The 19,819-nt window shown below is 24.8% G+C and overlaps 1 protein-coding gene and 1 pseudogene across 3 annotated transcripts in view; one reads left to right on the forward strand and one right to left on the reverse strand.

Moving 5' to 3' along the window:
* LOC126893960 (uncharacterized) overlaps positions 1–19,819 on the reverse strand; it is a 67,971-nt pseudogene that overhangs the window by 23,711 nt on the left and 24,441 nt on the right.
* LOC126896736 (uncharacterized) overlaps positions 2,650–19,819 on the forward strand; it is a 31,058-nt gene continuing 13,888 nt past the window's right edge. The window contains exons 1-7 of one of the 3 annotated variants that reach the window (XM_050669780.1): positions 2,665–2,929; positions 6,718–6,738; positions 6,889–6,982; positions 8,149–8,175; positions 11,148–11,174; positions 15,477–15,506; positions 16,295–16,345. In XM_050669780.1, the coding sequence (XP_050525737.1) occupies positions 6,907–6,982; positions 8,149–8,175; positions 11,148–11,174; positions 15,477–15,506; positions 16,295–16,345 (211 nt within the window). In that variant the 5' untranslated portion in view covers positions 2,665–2,929; positions 6,718–6,738; positions 6,889–6,906. Of the gene's footprint in view, positions 2,930–6,717; positions 6,739–6,888; positions 6,983–8,148; positions 8,176–11,147; positions 11,175–15,476; positions 15,507–16,294; positions 16,346–19,819 lie in introns of all 3 variants that reach the window. The other 2 variants (XM_050669782.1, XM_050669781.1) reach the window with 2 other exon arrangements.

Genomic DNA, 19,819 nt, shown 5'->3' on the forward strand with positions numbered 1-19,819 from the left:
AAAAGGGAAAAAAAAAAAAAAAAAAAAAAAAAAAAAAAAAAAACACATCATAGTAAAATTAATACCTTCTCCGCTTCGCATCGAAGCTAAAACAGTTCAACTAATAAAAGAAATACTATTTATTATTTCTTTTAGTGTAACAAAAATACATATTTTCATGATTCAAGATATCAAATTTGTTTAAATGTAAGTGGTAGTTCGCAAAATGTATTGAATGGGGAAGAAATGTGATAGACTTGACTAAAGTATCCCTAAGAACATATATTATTCTTAAAATATAATGAATATTTTCAATTGGGGTATATTTAATTTAAATATTTTCGTTTATTTTATTTTGTAACATGTATTCTATCTTATATTATAATTCAAATAACAAAAATTTATAAAATAAAAATAAAGAAATTTTAGGGATTTAGCTGTATATGGTGAGAACCTGATGTTGTGGTTCTATCGGGGCCGTATGGTTCGAGGGTTTAGAACGACAAAGACAAGTAGATATAAAAATTATAACGCAGTACCTCTAATTGAGGTGTAATAAACTTTTGTCTGGTTAGTTCCTTATATCATATCTAAGAGGTAACGAAACGGCAAAGCCAGTCCACGAAACCAGAGCCTAACTTATACAATAGAAATCACGCTAGGTTTTTTAAAAACATCTTTAAGGCAACGAAACGGCGGAGCCAGTTCACGCATATCATATAACGCGATTATGTATAATATTTTAACCAACTAGTCAAAATTAACACTTTAAGATATTAATTTAATAAATGATCTATTTCTTTGTCATCCTTTACTCAAACTTATTAACTCTAAATAATTAGGATAACATAAATTTACTTCTTTTTTTCTTGCAATTTGTTGTGAGATGATTCAATATGTATATATACACATATAAGTGTTCGATTCGTATTTCGTCACAAAAATAGAAAATTAAAACAAATTCTTTTGGTATGTACATAATTAAGACGCATAAAAAAATAGCCGACAACACCACCGGGTTGTGGCTAACAATTGTTTTCTTATTTGAATTCGGTGAAAGCGAACTCTCGTCACTTTCTCCCTAATCTGAAAGGATTTCAGTGTTTTTTATAGTAAAATGATAGTACTCCCAATCCAGGGATATTGTTGTCAGCGCTTTTAGTGATCTTTTTAATTTATTGTATTTAATTATAAATTACATGATTATTATATTGAGATAGCATATTTAACAATTGATAAATTGAGATATATATAAATAATAAGAAATTGTGTTGAACAGTGTACATGTTATGACAGATAAGTTATTTGTTTGTTTACAAGTAAAATAAAATACAGATTATAAATTTTTCATTGATAAATGTAAGATGCGTAATGCAAAGCATTGAGTATATTACGACACTTAGTACTTATTAAATATTTTAGAAACTTCAGTGTCGGAACGCTTTTAAATATATTTATGCACAAATTATTGTACTTTTCCATAATGTAAAAGTTTCGGTATAGTTTTCAATGGAATTTTGACTATAATTCCAATGTAATCAGTTTTGTTAGCCTATAGCAGCTATTTATTAATACTTAGATAGGCAGGTAGAACATGACGGTAAGGAATTTACACTTTATCACTTTCATCAATCCATCAACATGAAAATGACTTTGAAATAACGCATTAATCTATTAAATGATGCAATTCAGTTCAACACAAATATAAGGCAATTGATTAAATATATTTTGGTGATTAAAATTCTGTGGCTAAATTATATAACTAATAGTAATTTCATAAATTCTTTAAGTGAGAAAAACCCAAGTCAACAAATTTAAAAATGAATTTTTATTAATTAAAAGCATATAATAGATATTGTGTATTAGCTATTGGAACTACTTAACAAGGCCAAATATGAGGGTATAAATATATAATATTTTTTATTTTCACGTTTTTAAAAAAAAATTCAAATTTTTTATTTATTACTATTAAAGATAGAGCATTTCGGAATAAAGAGAAGTAATAATTTTGACAAAATAACACATTAAATAGACAAGTATAAATTTAATAAATCCTAAAATATAAGCTAAATGTATAAAAAATGTTATAAATTAATATTTTTTAAAAATAAATATTGTGTATGTTTTTTACCATAAAACTTCCATATATTTTCGCAACAATTTGCGTCATAAATATTGATGATAATTTAAATATAAAAATGTTTAAGAAAAAAATACGGTATAAATAATGATTAATTCATAATAATAGCCCTTATAACTTAAAACAAATATATAGTTATTTATTTTAATAAAATAAAAATTCTAAAACTTAAACTCATTTATTAAAACGTTACAATACAAAAAAACAAAACATTTGTCTTAAAAAATAAATAACAAAGTATGTTACGTATATTCATACAATTATTAATATCACAAAAAATAGTATTAGGTTTAAAAAACAGAATAATCAATCTTGTACTAACAACGAATTGAAGGATATTAAAAACATTGAATAATTACACATCTAGTTAAAAATAAATAATTTAAAAAAACAGTACTCTCGAGTTTCAGTATAAAAAATTATTGTCGTGGGATTAATATCACTATCATAAAAAATTGTTTTAATGTAAATTAAATGAAATAAACTTGTTTTTATAAAAAAAATTTTTTTATAATTTTACATATTTCATTATTTTTTAATGAATATTTTGCTATTGTTTAATGCATATTTTCATAATTTTTGGCACTTAAAACTCCGAATCTTGTTTATATGGTATGAGAAAAGAATTAACAAAGACTGAATAATTGATCAATCAAGAAAAAGACGAAAATGATGTATACCAAATAGGATTTTACTGGGATAATTATTATTTTAAGAAATATTCAGCAAAATTTTGTACATAAAAATTATATTTTTTTCAATTTCGTCGGTCATTCACGCATAAAAGATAAGGTTTATTGAACTTAACAAGTTTGTAATTTTTAATGTTTATTATGAGTAAAAAAAAAAAAGTTAGGGCAGTTTTGAGTAAAAAAAATTGAAAAAATGTCGAAAATTAACGATTTTTAAAATTGTAATATTTTTGGAGATATTCCCCATTTATGAGAAACGAGAGAAATTTTTTCATATTTTGAGGGTAATGTCTTCAACTAAATATTATTTGTGATCTTTTTCAACTTAACTTTTGAAAGTGTTGCGGAATATATGACACTTATATATATATATATATATATATATATATATATATATATGTTAAATTAAAGATAATGTAATATACTAATTATGTAATATTATTGAAAAAAAAAAATTTGGACTTTATTTTGTTTTTCACGGTGAAAATATTGCTACTTTTGTGTAAAGTTTAAAGTTATAATAAAGTAAATTTTGTTAATTCTTACTTTTTATCATTAGTTAAACCCTATCAAATATATCTAATAGCATTAGTGTATTATTTAATTTCTCACAAACAACTAATTAAAATGATTTTCAAATTAATTTTACACCGTGTCAATTTTTTAATAAGCGAAATGAATACTATTTATGTACATTTCAATGTATACAAAAATATTTTGTTAATCTTTTAGGTGAGTTCGTGGGTAAGCAAAAGTGGACATTAACTTAATAAAAAACCCAGCACAGGGGGGTCGCGGCACAGTGGTGACGTGGCATAGTTGGATCAAGTATAATGATATCTGACAGTGATTAAAATCACTATCAAAAAAAAACGCTTCGATGCAAATCTTTAGATAGTGTTTAATTTTAAAAAATTGGTGGATTATTCCAAAAGCTTCATAAACTGCTAGTTCCTTATTAATATCCTGATTAAGACAAAGTATGTCGAATAAAAAAGAGATTATTAGAAAATAGTATTTCCCATAAAAAAATTATATTGATCAATACACTTTTCAATAAGTTATAGCATTATAATGTTAAAAATGTAAAAAATAAAATTGAGAATTTTCACACAATAATAGCATTTGGTAGCCATTTTCACCTTGAAGATAAAATAAAGTCCGAAATTTTTTTTTTCCATGATAAAGTATATTACATTAGCTTTAATTTAAAATATATATAAAAGTGGCAGACCTTCCGGAACACTTTCAAAAGTTAAGTTGAAAAAGTTCTACTTTCTATATGCATTTTTATGTTTTGAATCCCCCCTGTATTTAGGGAAATGGTCCGATTTAAAAAAACAGTATGTCGAATGAAAGATCTATATAAATACTACTTCTCATAAAAAAATTGTAATGATTCATACATTTTTCAAAAAGTTATAGCATAATAAAGTTAAAAATGGAAAATACAAAATCGAAAATTTTCACACAAAAATAGCATTCGGTAGCCATTTTCACCATGAAGATAAGATAAAGTCCGAAATTTTTTTTTTTCATAATAAAGCATATTTCATTAGCTTTAATTTAAGATATATATAAAAGTGTCAGACCTTCCGGAACATTTTCCGGATTTAAGTTAAAAAAATTAATTTTTTGTGAAAAAGTTGTCATTTTAAATCCCCCCTTGTGGGCAGGTTAAGGGTTAAATTTATGAAAAAAATATACCAAATGAAAGGTAATGATATTATGCATCTATATAAAAAAGAATTATATTGATATGTTTATTTTTGAAAAAGTTATGGCACTTTTAAGTAAAAAAAATTGAAAAAATTTCGAAAATTAGCGATTTTTAAATTTGTAATTTTTTTGGAGGTTTCCCCCTTTTACGGGGAACGAGGGAATTTTTTTCAATTTTTAAGGGTAATGTCTTCGACTAGATACGATTTGTGATCTTTTGACGTATCATTGAAAGAAATCGGTTCGGTGAGAGCTGAGAAAAAGTGGTAACAGACACAAAAAAAAAAAAAAAAAAAAACACATCTTAGTAAAACCAATACCTTCTCAGCTTCGCATCGAAGCTAAAAATAAACCACAATTTCTCAAAAATAATATGCTTCAATAACTAAGACGATTACAAAAAAAATTTAGTAAAAGTTATTAGATTATTTATTCAAAATTATTAAGATAATGTTTGACGTATCGTTGAAAAAAATTTGTTCAGTGAGACCTGAGAAGAATTGTCGACAGGCCAGTTAAATTTCACATGATTAAAACAATTACCCACTGATCGAAATGTGTAGTAATTAAATAAAAAAATTCATAACTACATTATTAATAAACATAGGTACGTCTCTGTAGCAATAACCGCATTACTAAACATTTAAAGATGTTTTATATTTCTCAAAATATACTTAATAATGAGTTTTCTAATTATTAGTAATGTCATGGAATTTTTTTTTTTAAAGTTTTCAACTCTTATATATCTTGTTATTTCAAAACTACGAAAAAATATTCGTGAATAAATAAAAAACACAACTTAGTGGAGATACGATATAGTTTACGGGTCAAGTAAATATAATGTATGATTTTGATTAATATCAATATGATAAAAAAATCATTTGATTAGAATGTCATAAATTTTTTGTTGAAATAGTGCATTTTGAAGATTAAAAAAAAGATAGAAAATAAATTGACGTAATATTTTTCTTTTTTTTAACATAATTTACAATTCAAAAGTTTGAATTTTATATAAATTAGAGGGACGCAATAAGACTATTGCGTCCCTGTATCAAGACTGTTTTTTTGCAAATATTGAAAATAAAGTAATTTTTTTTTTTTTTTGTGAAAATTGCGAATTTTCTATTTTGACAGCCAATTTTTCATAATAGAATATAATTATAGGACCAAAAATCTATTTGACATTTTAAACTTTGAGAGTTTTTATTTAATATATATTAAAATAGAGGACATGTTCAGGGACATTCGCAAAAAATGAGTGGGAAAACAGTTTTTTTAATGCGTGATCGAATTTTTCTTTTAATTTTGAAGAGGTATTGTAAACAAGTTTGTTGTCTCATAACAAATATGCTCTTCGATATTCGTTTTTCATCTAGGCCTTATTTCAGCCTAGTTATATCAGGCAGCCGCCTTGGACATAAATTTTAGAGGGCAACCTTGACACATTAGATAGTAATTTATTTTTCCTAATGAAAATTTATTAAAATAATACCAATAAGGATTATCAACGTTCACTATCATGATAGGGTTACGAGATCCGTACCTTCTCCCTGTTGACATAAAATTATAGTAATTAAAGAAGTAAAAGAAATCCATTTGGTAGAAAAATTAAACTTTTTATATAACAAAAAATTTGGTTAATAGATCCTAAATAACTATTTTTATTCATGATAATTTTATTTAATATTGTAAATCAGAGATACGAAATTATTTAAATTATTATACATATTAAAATATGAGACACCATTTTGATGTTTATAGAACAAATATAAGGAAAAATAAATACAAAACGTAGTTTTGATATTTACTTATTATAAATTTGATTTATTGATAATTAACATACTGTTAATAAAAAACAACATAGTTTATACTAGTTATTTTAAATAACAATATGTAATGAACATAAATAAAAAGTTATCTAAACATAAAAAATTAAAACTTGACGATATTCAAAAATACATATTAAAATTTAATACAAAATTTTGATGTTCGTAAAATAAGTATGAGGAAAAATAAATACAAAATATATTTTGGAGTAGCTATTTTTGATAATGTATTATTATAAATTTGATTTAATGATAATTGCCTTACTGTTAATAAAAATCAACACAGTAACTACTAGTTTTTTTAAATAACAAATAAAATATTTAGGTATTTAATAGACTTAATTTATCATTTTTCTTATAGTAGAAAAAATCTTGTTTTCTGGTAAGTACATATTTCATTAAGTATTAATATAATAAAAAAATTAAATACTGGAGAAAAAATTTGGAAATTTGCATGAAATGTTTTTTTCATTTTATAAAATATTTGATGATAATTATAGTTATATTATGTTTTGTATATTTTTTTTTTTAGAAAACAATAAGAAGAAAAATGTCAACTAGTTTTTTGGTTCTCTTATTTTTTTGTGTTGTCTTTGAAATTTCCAGCACTTCCACTTCTAACGATGGTAAAATAAATTTTAAAAATTTCATTTTGAGGTGATGGTTGTAAATTTTAGATTTTAATTAAATTTTCAATCATTTTATAAAATAAAATAAATAAATTATACTAAGCTGTTATAATTTAAGATGTATATAGTTCTGAAATTATCATATTTATTTTATTTTAAAAGTTTACGCCTATTTTTATGTTAATAGATTAAAACATTTTAAAATAAATGTACCAACTTATGAGTGTTTGTAATAATATTTGTTTTATTCACTGATCATTTAAAATTTTAAAGAGTGTATGAGTTTATGATATTCATTGTCTGTAGAAGAAATTTTCAAATCTTAAAACTATGATTTTTTTATTACTGATTGTTTTAGGGCAAACATATCAACAATTTCAATAAAATTATTTGAAATTTAAGTTTTCTAGTGCTCCCATTACATATTAATCCAATAATGTTAAAAAATAAAATTATTAATAACTTATATGTAGAATTTTCATAAGAATGGATAATGGCGATTGGTCTACCTTTCATTAAAAAATCTTTTTTGACGTTTTTGTACAATATTCATAAAATACTAAAATTTTGGTAAAAACTTAAGTGTAAATGCTATTTTAGTTTAGAAGATATTGAATATAACTTATATGAAAAAATTAATACTGCAAATTATGGATCGAATGGTTTAAATAAAATGTCGACTGATATGTAACTTTATACGTATAACACCAAATAATTATTAAAAAAAAAATTTAATTTGGACAAATAATTGTTGAATCTACTAGATTTGGTTGGTACAATTAAATATCTAATTAGGATAATTAAATATATAAAGTTAACTAATTTACAAAATTAATAACGTTAAACGCTATGAAAACCAATAAACTTAATAAGTATTCTAAAAATGATAAAATATGACACCATAAAAAAATGTCCTTAAAAATATGTATAGAAAGAAAGTTTTTAATTTTTACTATCAGGAAAACTTCTGAAGATGAATTTGATATTGTTTTATAAGCATGCGTGAGTAACTTGTTTGCTTCGTGAATTTTTATTGACTGATAAGGACAATATCAGTTAGCTATTTCAATTAATATTATATATTTTTTAATTGAAAGTAATACTTTTGTGTATTTTTTAAAACAAATTTTATTATAAAGTTGTTATTTTAAAATAATTCTCAGGTAAAGAAGAAGTATGTAGTACGGAAAGTAAGAAATTATTAAACTAAAATATTTATATTATTCTATCATCTTAGAAAAAGAAATAACACATCCCCAGTACACACAAAAAAAAGTTGAAGTTTTTTTTAACTACAATAAATGATGTTTGATAGTACCCGATCGAGTTGAGTATTTATGAATTTATGTCAACTACATCGGACCGTTGAATTGGATGTGTAAAAATAATGAAGTTGATATTATAGGTCCCAAAATAATCTTTCAGTACCTTACATAAACGTTAACTTAATTAACTATTTATAAATGATGGGTCGGATGTTTTTACTTTACACGTAAATAATAAAATAAAAAGACAATTTATTAGATTTTTACAAAGGACATGATTCCATTATACATATACAAAGAAAACAATTAAAAATAGTTGTTCGTCTACAGGCTCCTAAATATTGGTTGGCCTGATTGACTTAGGAAGTGAATAAAAGGAAATCTTATTACTTATTAATTAAAGAAACTCAAAAGGAGATTGTTTATAATAACAATATTAATGTAATTAATAATAAAATTTATAGTTGGGTGTCCCCACTTACATTACTAATAGCAACTAAATATTACAATGCAACAAAATGAATACAAGTATAAGATTTTTAAGTATCGTTGAATTTGATAATCCGACCTGGGCATAACATCAATGATCCGATTATAACTGGTATATTCAACCAACTTAAACCGTTTGAATGAAAGAAACACGAACTCGATTATATAATCGATCACACTCACGGAAAACCCACCGAATTCACATATACGTTAGGATACCGCAAAGTCGCGGAAAACTCGTGGCGGCGACGATGGGTCTAATCAATTAGACCGTACAATGGTTGACTGACCAGATAAGGCAAAGACTTACCGGACAGCGAACGGCATCCCCACTACTATATGTAACCAGTTTCATTTGGGTTGTAAGTTGAACGCGGCCACATATAACTCGCCGCAACAACAGTAAAACATTAACACAAAGCAATAACATTATCCAGTCATACAATGCCCCACAACAAATCCTCCTCGGCAGACGTTGTCTGTTTTACACTTACGTAAATTCCGATAATAGTCCCGCGTGTCACCATTACTCCTTAGGTGTGTATACACTTGGAATACTATCCCCAAGTGTGAAATGAGTATATCAATGCAATAACGGTTGGTTTTTCGCCTAAAAAGGTCGATACAAAACCACCAAGAATTACGCCAGCTCACTGGTAACGAGTCATCAGACCCAACGAAACATCTTAACTACCGTATACGAACATACTGTATAGCTGCCAATAGTGCTGGACACAACTAACCTGAGTGTCGTAGGTCGAGCGGATAGGGAGGTGGGTGATGACAAGCATCGTGTTGCATTGGCCGGGCTACACACGTAACTTTTGCACAGAATACATTATATTGATACATTTAAATATAAGAAATATAAAAAGGTATAATAAAAATATCATGTCTTTTGGTTAAAATTCTTACGGATTTATAATATTTTAAATCCAAGTTCAACTATAACCAATAATCTTAACGTCTCTAGTTTCATTAACGCTAAAAAATTGGTGTTATTTTAACCCCTTGAATATAATGCAAAACAACACTATAATAGTCCTAGGTGAAATTTTACGTGCAATTGTGTATGACTACAATACCACTTGGGGCTAAAGTAACTATCCTTGCGTGAGTATAAAAAAATTCAAATAATAGGAAAACTCAGCAGAGTGGGGAAGCCATATAAAACAAGTATAAATGATATCTGACAGTGATTAACATAACTTTTATAGATTAATTTCAGAATAATAATTTGTATATTTGTAACTTTATAATTTTAAAACTTTGTCTTAAAATTAATATAAAACTTCTTTACTTAAAAAAACACGCATCTAAGACATTTAATGAGTACGCGTTAGTGATTACATACGAGTGCAATAGTGCTAAATTCGTAATATAATTAAAACTTTAATATAGTCAATTATAATCAAACTAATTACGTAAGAGCCTGATTCTAATTAGCCTTATAGATACTACAACGAATGTGATACATAATATTAATAACTTATGTGATCATTTTATCAAAAAAATTATTAGAATAATAATTCTTAATTTTTGATCTAGTAGCTCATTTTTGAAAATTTTTAAGGCCTAAATATGATCATCCGCTTTCAGTGTAGTCATGTATTGATCTAATAAAAAATTTGCTGAAAAGATAAACATAATATACTCTTTTTCTTTACCTCATCAAAAATATAAGGAAGGATGTCGTTAGATTGTTAGATTAATCAAACATGAACGAACACGTACACATTTGTTTAATGTTTGATAACTAAAATTAGATCAGTCATCCATTTGTATTGTTTTTTACTAAGTCTAATTCTATGAATCAATACAATATCGTTATATATCATACTTTTCAATGAGTTTTTTTACGTCCGTTACAGATAACATAATAGCCTTAAAATACCTATTTATTTTAATTGTAACTTAGAATTAATACGAATTATTTTTCGAATTAATATTATTAATATTGTCATTAGTTAACGTGACAAATCAAGTTAAAAAATGGTATCATTACATCAACTTGTGTAATCATCGCCTGGTTGGGTTGGGTTTTACGATATTTGTCGCCACAAAACTTATTTAAAATAATCTTAAAACTCACTTATACCACAAATTATAATTTTTAAATTCAGTAAATAAAATTATTGAAGCCGAAACCATAAAACTTATTTTTAGTAGATTTGGATTGGTTCTAGCTGCTGGTTTGTGCCACCAATCATATTATTGTAACTCACTATGGTTGTGTTACTTAAGCATGCATAAGTAACTTGTTAGTCTAGTGTACCTTTATTAACTGATAAAGGCACACTATTAGTTTGCTGGTTCAACTAATATTATATATTTATTAATTAAAAATAGTATTTTTATGTATTATTATATACTTTTTAAAACAAATGTTATTTTATAATATTTCCCAGACGAAAAAAATTCAATGTTTTTGACAAGTAAGAAATTATTAAATACATTTTTTTAAATTTAATAAAACTACTATGAGAATTTTATTTAATATTTTATAATTTATAATAGAGGTTCCGATACACGTTTATTTAATAAATAAAATAAAATTTTTTTTTTCATTAATTTTTTGTAACTTTGAGTTTGATTTCATATACATTTTATTGTCATATTTGAGTTATGTATACATAGAAATATTAATAACAAAACATTGATAATTCTCATGCATTTATTAAATGAAAATCGTATTGACTAATTTATAATCGATTATTTTAAATTGTTAATATATTAATGTTTCAACATCAATTTTTAATTTTGAAAAATACATTTAAATTACTTTTATAAATTTGTGTGATACTGTTAAAACTCACTAACGGTCATGCATCCTATAAATAATAGCAAACAGTCCATTGCACTACATGAAGTTCCTTAAAATTAAGACGAAAAAATTACAATACCTTACAGTTAATACTGATTGATGTGCAAAATATCATACACTTAGGGTATTAAAATTTTTGGGAGCTAAATGTAGTTTTCCATTTCCTTATTTTTTTTATACAATATACATACTTTGCAATTAGATTTTTATTTTATTAAAAAAAAATTTTTATACATAGATATTTATCTATGAAAAGGTATTTAACAAAAATGTACAAAAAATGTACGTTATATAATCGTTAAATATACAAAAGATAAATTCAGTTAAAATAAAGTCAATTTTTCTCCGCTAAATTAAAAATATAACTAAACTACATTAAGTTTATCAATTAATTTACATATCCTCTTGATAGAAGAGTATATTATTTAAAAATTATGAATTAAACTCATATTAAAAACGAAAATATCCTATAAACCATTGTATTAATTTATTTTTAAGTATTTGCATTTAAAGTTCCTTTTTTATGGTCAGGATATTGTTTTCGGTATTCATATATGCCTTGTAATAAATATTGTTTCTGTAGTTCATTATGGGTAATTTTGTTGTTGAAATCTTCCATAAGTTTTACGGCTCTTTCAGCTGTATCGTTTGTTACTGAAATATTCATTACTATTTTGAAGGCACTTTGATAATCTTCATTATTTTTCCAATTAATAGGATCTTCTTTTAGAAATGTTGTGTTTAAATTAAATCTTTTAAACAGTTGATATGAATCAATTCTAATGAAATGTTCAATTTCTTTATCTATTGACACATTAGCTCCTTTTGAATTAATAATTAAACGTTAATAAGATGGAATATGAAATGTAGGTCCACTGATTTTTAGAGTTTCAACCATTTTTCTTTTAGTTTCTATTGATATAGTATCAAAAAAAAAAAAAAAAAAAATGCACTACTCTCAGGTATTAAGTACCATAAAGTATTACACATTTTTTAAATTGTGACTTGAAATATACCTTTGTCTATTGAGATTTATTTCAAAAGATTTTTAGTAAAATTTAAATCTTGCAATGGTGCTTTTATGGCTGAATTCGCATCAAACCATACTTTAATGTAAAAGGAAACTATAAAAATACAAACTTTTTAATGCTGCTACTTTTATTTCAGTTAAACCAAACGCTTTACGAAAAATAAATATTTTTAAACTATAAATGACTTTAGCCATCAATCGAGCATGATGAATTATACCGGGAAGTTTAAAGTAATAAATACCAGTTAGTTCACCACCTAAAAATATTATAGCCAGTTCTAGAAACTCCTTATGATCATCACTTGGGTGTTTTATCATAAGACGGCTTTTACAAAAATTAAGTATATCGTCACCAATGTCCTTTAGTAATTCAATGACACCTTTATCTAGTATACCCGATTTATAATTATTTGTATTGATACTAGTCCATGCTTTTTGAAATCTTTTAAAAATTAACACTTCAGGACTTGACGTATCATCAAACTTAATATCAAAAACACTTTTTAATAAGATTTCATAAATATGATGATGGCATGGTAAATATAATATTTCGCGTTCCAATAATTGTTCTAACAATATAGATGCCCCGTTAAAACGACCCATGTTTGAAGCGGTAGTATCGCAACAATATGCTTGAACATTATCAGTCAAGGACCATTTAACAAGACTATGGTATACTGCGATAGCTTGATCATTTCCAGTACCAGTATTCATGAAACGGACACCTAAAAGTTGCTCTTTACCATCGAACGAAATTATAACAGGGAGCCTATCCACTGTTGATTTTCCAGTTAGCGAAGGCAGAATTTTCCCGTTCCAATGTACTACAAGAGCTTCTTTTACTCCTATCTTATAATTACTACAAATTTTTTCAGCACGTTCTTTATGTAATTTCATACGAGAACGTGTAATTGATGACCTACTTATCATTAATTTATTTACATTCTCACTAAGTGCTTCAGCTGTTGCTATTAAAATGTGTGCCGCATCTCGATCACTAACTTTACATTTATTAAGTGCGATGACCAATTTTTCAGTAATAAAATTTGTTGATCCTCTGTTACTTCGAAAGTGTTTTTTAGATGGTCCAGGTTCATCATCAAATACTGTGATGGTTTCGTCTTCAATACTACTAGGTGATTACAGTTGTACAGTTTCGGCTAAAATAAAAAATACTCATAAGTATGTAGTACTTTTCTAACGATTACTTAGTCCACGTAATTTTAACTTACTGACAGATTCTAATTCTTTATGGACATGATTTTTCCTAACATCAGCCATTTTCCTTCTATATTTTTTTCAGTATTTGCTAATTTATTGTCAACGCCAATCATTGAACCGATTTGTCCTTTCTCTCGCTGAGAAATTAAAAATGATTTGTCTTCCTCAATTTTAATTAAATCTAAAGCATTTGCATGTGCAATATCAAATAGATTTTCGAGGCTACTAATAAAATTTGATTTTTTTAGCTTGTGTATCAGTTTTTCTATGTTCTAATTTTTGCAAGTTTCTCCAATCATAGTATAATTTTTCTAATTTTAAAATACAATTTTGTTCGATCTATGTAGGTATACGAGCTTTCTTCCAAAATATAATTGCTTCTTGTATAACTAAAGTAGCACTTTGACGTAAATTTAATTTTACTTCCCGTAAAAATAAAATAAAATAAAACAGATAATAGTTGCCTATTAGATGGCAATATACTACCTATTATTTGATTAGAACTAAATCCAATTAAATAGATATATTAAGACTCACGTAAGCTGGATCTTGAAACCATTACGAAAAAAAATATTGCGGTGTCGGTAACTTTTAAAGAAGTAAAAAATATATAAAACGTACTGTTAAAATTTAACAATATACGTTCAATTATGTAACTCACAGTTATTGTTAAATAACATAGGTTAATAGATAATCACAAAAAAAAATATTATTTCTGATAAATCCAACAGTTTAATACATATAATGGTGTACTATACGTGATTTGTACATTGATATTTCTATTGATAAGTAATAACGATATTCACTCCAAAATTAGATACCAGAACGCATTATCATATATCACTTCCATTAAAAAAACAAACGAGTTACCAAACCATCTTTAAATTTTTAAAAATTGAACATTTTTAATTTTAATACGAAATAAGGGAAAATTACTTATAAAAATACGATTTTATTTTGCCGTTTATCATAAGACCCAATAATGCATCAATATTATTTCTTATAAAACTCAGCTTGCTACAAAAAGTATTAAAGTTACAAAAAATGTAAAAAAACTTAAATTTAACAAATTTAATTTCAAGTTACTTTTGTATGAAATATTTTATTGTGTGACAATATGTGGGGGTGTATTGATCAATTTTTACAAATTTATTTTCTAGGACCACCCTACTACATAGTGTAGTAGGGTGACCATCTTTGATGTAGACATTAAAGATGGTCAGTTAATAATTTTTTATAATTTAAGTTAAAAGTTCAGGTAACGAAGTGACACTGATTTAGCGAATTAAGTAACTACCAATAGGTTTGCAAAAATACCATAGGGTTATATTGTTAGTTTTTTAAGGGCTCAATGTAATTCCCATTCCTAACATTTTTGTATAACGAACATATAATTTGCAAATGGTTTTTGTTTTAGTTTAAATAAAAACAAATGTTTTATAAAAATTAGAGTTGATTAAAAAGATTTATTTAGTTTTTAAATGCACAGAAAAGTAATTATTTTAAAATTAAATTAACATAAAATTACTTTATTAATGTAAAAAATAACTAAACTGAACTTTAACTTTAGGCTATTAACTCGTTCATGCCCACCCTTGAAATACATAGAAAATAATTAATATTAATTTTAATTTTATCTATAATTGTCTCTATATAATTTAGATTATCTATTGGAAAAACTAAACAATAAAGGTAAAATGTACTAATTAAAATATAAATCGTAACTATACTATTAATAAACGAAGCATCATCTCCGTGACAATAACCGTGTTACTAAACATTTTAAGATTTTATATTTTTCGAGAAATCCTTACAATATTAACACATATTTTAAGTGGTATTGGAAGAAAATTTTTTTTTCTTAGTATAATGGAGTATTTAAAAGTCTATTCATATTGTTAGGAAAATAAAAATGGCTTTCTTTTTCTACTTTTGAATAATTTTGAGAAATCAAAATTTGCTGTTTTGCCACTGAAATGATACTACATTGTAAAATAGTTAAATAATGAGTTATCTAATGATTAGTAAATTTATGAAATTTATTACTTTTAAAAAATTTTTCAACTTTATTTTACATCTCGTTATTTCAAAACTACGAAAAAATATTGACTGATGAATTAACAAAAAACACAACTTAGTGGATCTACGGTATAGTTTACGGGTCAAGTAAATATAATATATAATTTTGATTAATATTAATATGATAAAAAAATCCTTTGATTAGAGCCTCATAAATTTTTTGATGAAATAGTGTATTTTAAAGTGAAAAAAAGATAGAAAATAAATTTATGTAATATTTATCTTTTTTTCAACATAATTTATAATTCAAAATTTATAAAATTCATTTATTTTGATGAAAAAATTCATTATTTTACGAAAAGATGAGAATTAGTAAAATTTGTATAAATAAAAATCATATTTTAAATATATGTATTTTAGTAATTTATATTTATTAAAATTTATTATTTTTTTTTTACCAGAACGACAGGATGCGATTATAAATCTTAAAAACGATTATAAAAAATTAAATAGTAAGAAACAATAGATCATACCTACTTCATATTAAACTTAATTACATTATAGTATTTTAACTTGTTTTAGAGCTTATTTTATTACAAAGATTTAGATTCTACTTTTTATCTGTTTAAGACANTGCCTCGTCCACACTGTGCCTCGACCCCACTGTGCTACCGTTTTTTTTATATATAGTGTTAATCTATTAAAATCCATTTATGCATTACTATAATAATGTATAATTGAATATTTAAGGGATTTTTTTTTTGTGCCTGTTACCACTTTTTCTCAGCTCTCACCAAACCGATTTCTATCAACGATACGTCAAAAGATCACAAATTGTATCTAGTCAAAGACATTACTCTCAAATATTGAAAAAAAAAACCCTTAATCAAATAACAAGTATCTTAACCAGCTTTATCCATACAAACAATTAAAATCATTCATTTCTAATATTTTTAAAGTATAAGTATAAAGTATATGTTAAGTATATAATAACATTCCAAATTTTTTCGCAACATGTTGCTATATAAATCATAAATAAAAAAAATAAATGATTTTTAGTTTCACCTGAATATAACAATGGATGAAATAAAAAATTTACTGTAAATAGTAATTATAAAATTACCTGATTGCATATAAATCTTAACAATACCAATTTTTCTATTTAATGATGTTAATTTCAAACTTGCAAATTGAGCTAAAAGTTATGGTAATAAATTCATTTTTTTTTTTTTATTATAAACTTTCACTTTGAAGGATAATAAAAATTAGGTTAGTGTGCCGCGACTCCACTGCGTTGGGTTTTTTTAATTTTTGTTAGCTTCCTTTGAAGTGGACTAATTTTACTAGTACTAGATACGAATATTGTGAAGTATTTTACATGTCTACAAATCACATAATTTGTTTTTTCATGTTTAAAAACATCTAAGTTAGAATTATTATTTAGACGATCAGGATCTCTTTTCATTTTTGATATCATCTTGATTTACATAAAATCAAACATTTTTACCTGTAATTTTTTTAATTATATTTTTAAAAATTAAAAATGTTATAAATTTCAGATTTTTTATTTTGAAAAATTTCTGATTATACCGATAAATCAAAATAACTTTTTATAAATTTATACCAATCGAAAGGTATTGAAAAACAACATAAGTTTGTGGAATTTTCATCAAGTTTTATTTGGTAAAAGGAACTTTATAACATAGTAAACATTTTTTTTATTTTTTTTTTTTATGAGATAATCTTTCATGATTGAAAATAGGATACGAATCGTTCATTATGTTTTCGTTAAATACTTTGTATCTAAATAAAGTCTTATGTCACTGTTTTGTTTTTCTACTAATACAATTTTGTAAATCCAAGACAATGGGCTATCAAACTTAATTATTGCATTTTGTTTTACTAAATTATTAACTATATTTCTTAATTTTAATAATAAACTTTTTGTTACTTTACGAGCTGCCAAGAATACTAATTTATTTTTTTTACTGATCTTTTTTAGTTTTTTTTTTTATATAGATACGTGAGGTACTTTTATATATATTTTTTTATTAATCTGACCATTTACCTGCCCACAGGGGGGGAATTTAAAATGAAAATTTGAATGACTTTTAATTGCTGATTTAAAATTGAATCTTTTGAAATTTGAAATTTAAAAAACTTGAATAATAAAAGTATTTTTTTTACTCTGATGAAAATTTTTTGCAGATTATTTATTCATAATTAACAACAATTTATTATGTAAAAACTTCTATGTCAAGCCCTTTAATTTTTATTACATTTATCATGAAAGTAAAAATTACTTTATTATTTTTTATAAATTATCCGAAAAAATTACAATACTAAATTATTAAATATCATTTTAATACTACGTTGAATTGCTTAATAGATATTTATTCATAAATTATACTTATAAATCAACTACTAATTAAAAAAAACCCAGCACAGGGGGGTCGCGACACAGTGATGACGTAGTATNAAAACCCAGCACAGGGGGGTCGCGGCACAGTGGTGACGTGGCATAGATGGATCAAGTATAATGATATTGACAGTGATTAAAATCACTATAAAAAAAAAAACGCTTCGATGCAAATCTTTAGATAGTGTTTAATTTTAAAAAATTGGTGGATTATTCCAAAAGCTTCATAAACTGCTAGTTCCTTATTAATATCCTGATTAAGATAAAGTATGTCGAATGAAAAAGGGATTATTAAAAAATAGTATTTCCCATAAAAAAATTATATTGATCAATACACTTTTCAATAAGTTATAGCATTATAATGTTAAAAATGTAAAAAATAAAATTGAGAATTTTCACACAATAATAGCATTTGGTAGCCATTTTCACCTTGAAGATAAAATAAAGTCCGAAATTTTTTTTTTCCATGATAAAGTATATTACATTAGCTTTAATTTAAGATATATATAAAAGTGTCAGACTTTCCGGAACACTTTCAAAATTTAAGTTGAAAAAGTCAATTTTTTGTGAAAAAGTTGTCATTTTGAATCCCCCCCTGTAGGCAGGTAAAAAGTCAGATTTATAAAAAAAATATACCAAATGATAGGTAATTAAAAAATAGTATTTCCCATAAAAAAATTATATTGATCAATACTCTTTTCAATAAGTTATAGCATTATAAAGTTAAAAAAGTAAAAAATAAAATGAGAATTTTCACACAATAATAGCATTTGGTAGCCATTTTCACCGTGAAGACAAAATAAAGTCCGAAATTTTTTTTTTACATAATAAAGTATATTACATTAGCTTTAATTTAAGATATATATAAAAGTGTCAGACCTTCCGGAACACTTTCAAAAGTTACGTTGAAAAAGTTCTACTTTCTATATGCATTTTTATGTTTTGAATCCCCCCTATATTAAGGGAAATGGTGCGATTTAAAAAAAAAGTATGTCAAATGAAATATCTATATAAAGNAAAAACAGTATGTCGAATGAAAGATCTATATAAATACTACTTCTCATAAAAAAATTGTAATGATTCATACATTTTTCAAAAAGTTATAGCATAATAAAGTTAAAAATGGAAAATACAAAATCGAAAATTTTCACACAAAAATAGTATTCGGTAGCCTATTTCACCCTGAAGATAAGATAAAGTCCGAAATTTTTTTTTTCCATGATAAAGCATATTACATTAGCTTTAATTTAAGATATATATAAAAGTGTCAGACCTTCCGGAACACTTTCAAAAGTTACGTTGAAAAAGTTCTACTTTCTATATGCATTTTTATGTTTTGAATCCCCCCTGTATTTAGGGAAATGGTCCGATTTAAAAAAACAGTATGTCGAATGAAAGATCTATATAAATACTACTTCTCATAAAAAAATTGTAATGATTCATACATTTTTCAAAAAGTTATAGCATAATAAAGTTAAAAATGGAAAATACAAAATCGAAAATTTTCACACAAAAATAGCATTCGGTGGCCATTTTTACCATGAAGATAAGATAAAGTCCGAAATTT

This window comes from Daktulosphaira vitifoliae, unplaced genomic scaffold (genome assembly GCF_025091365.1).
Source record: "Daktulosphaira vitifoliae isolate Bord-2020 unplaced genomic scaffold, ASM2509136v1 Scaffold_1, whole genome shotgun sequence".
Lineage (NCBI taxonomy): Eukaryota > Metazoa > Arthropoda > Insecta > Hemiptera > Phylloxeridae > Daktulosphaira > Daktulosphaira vitifoliae.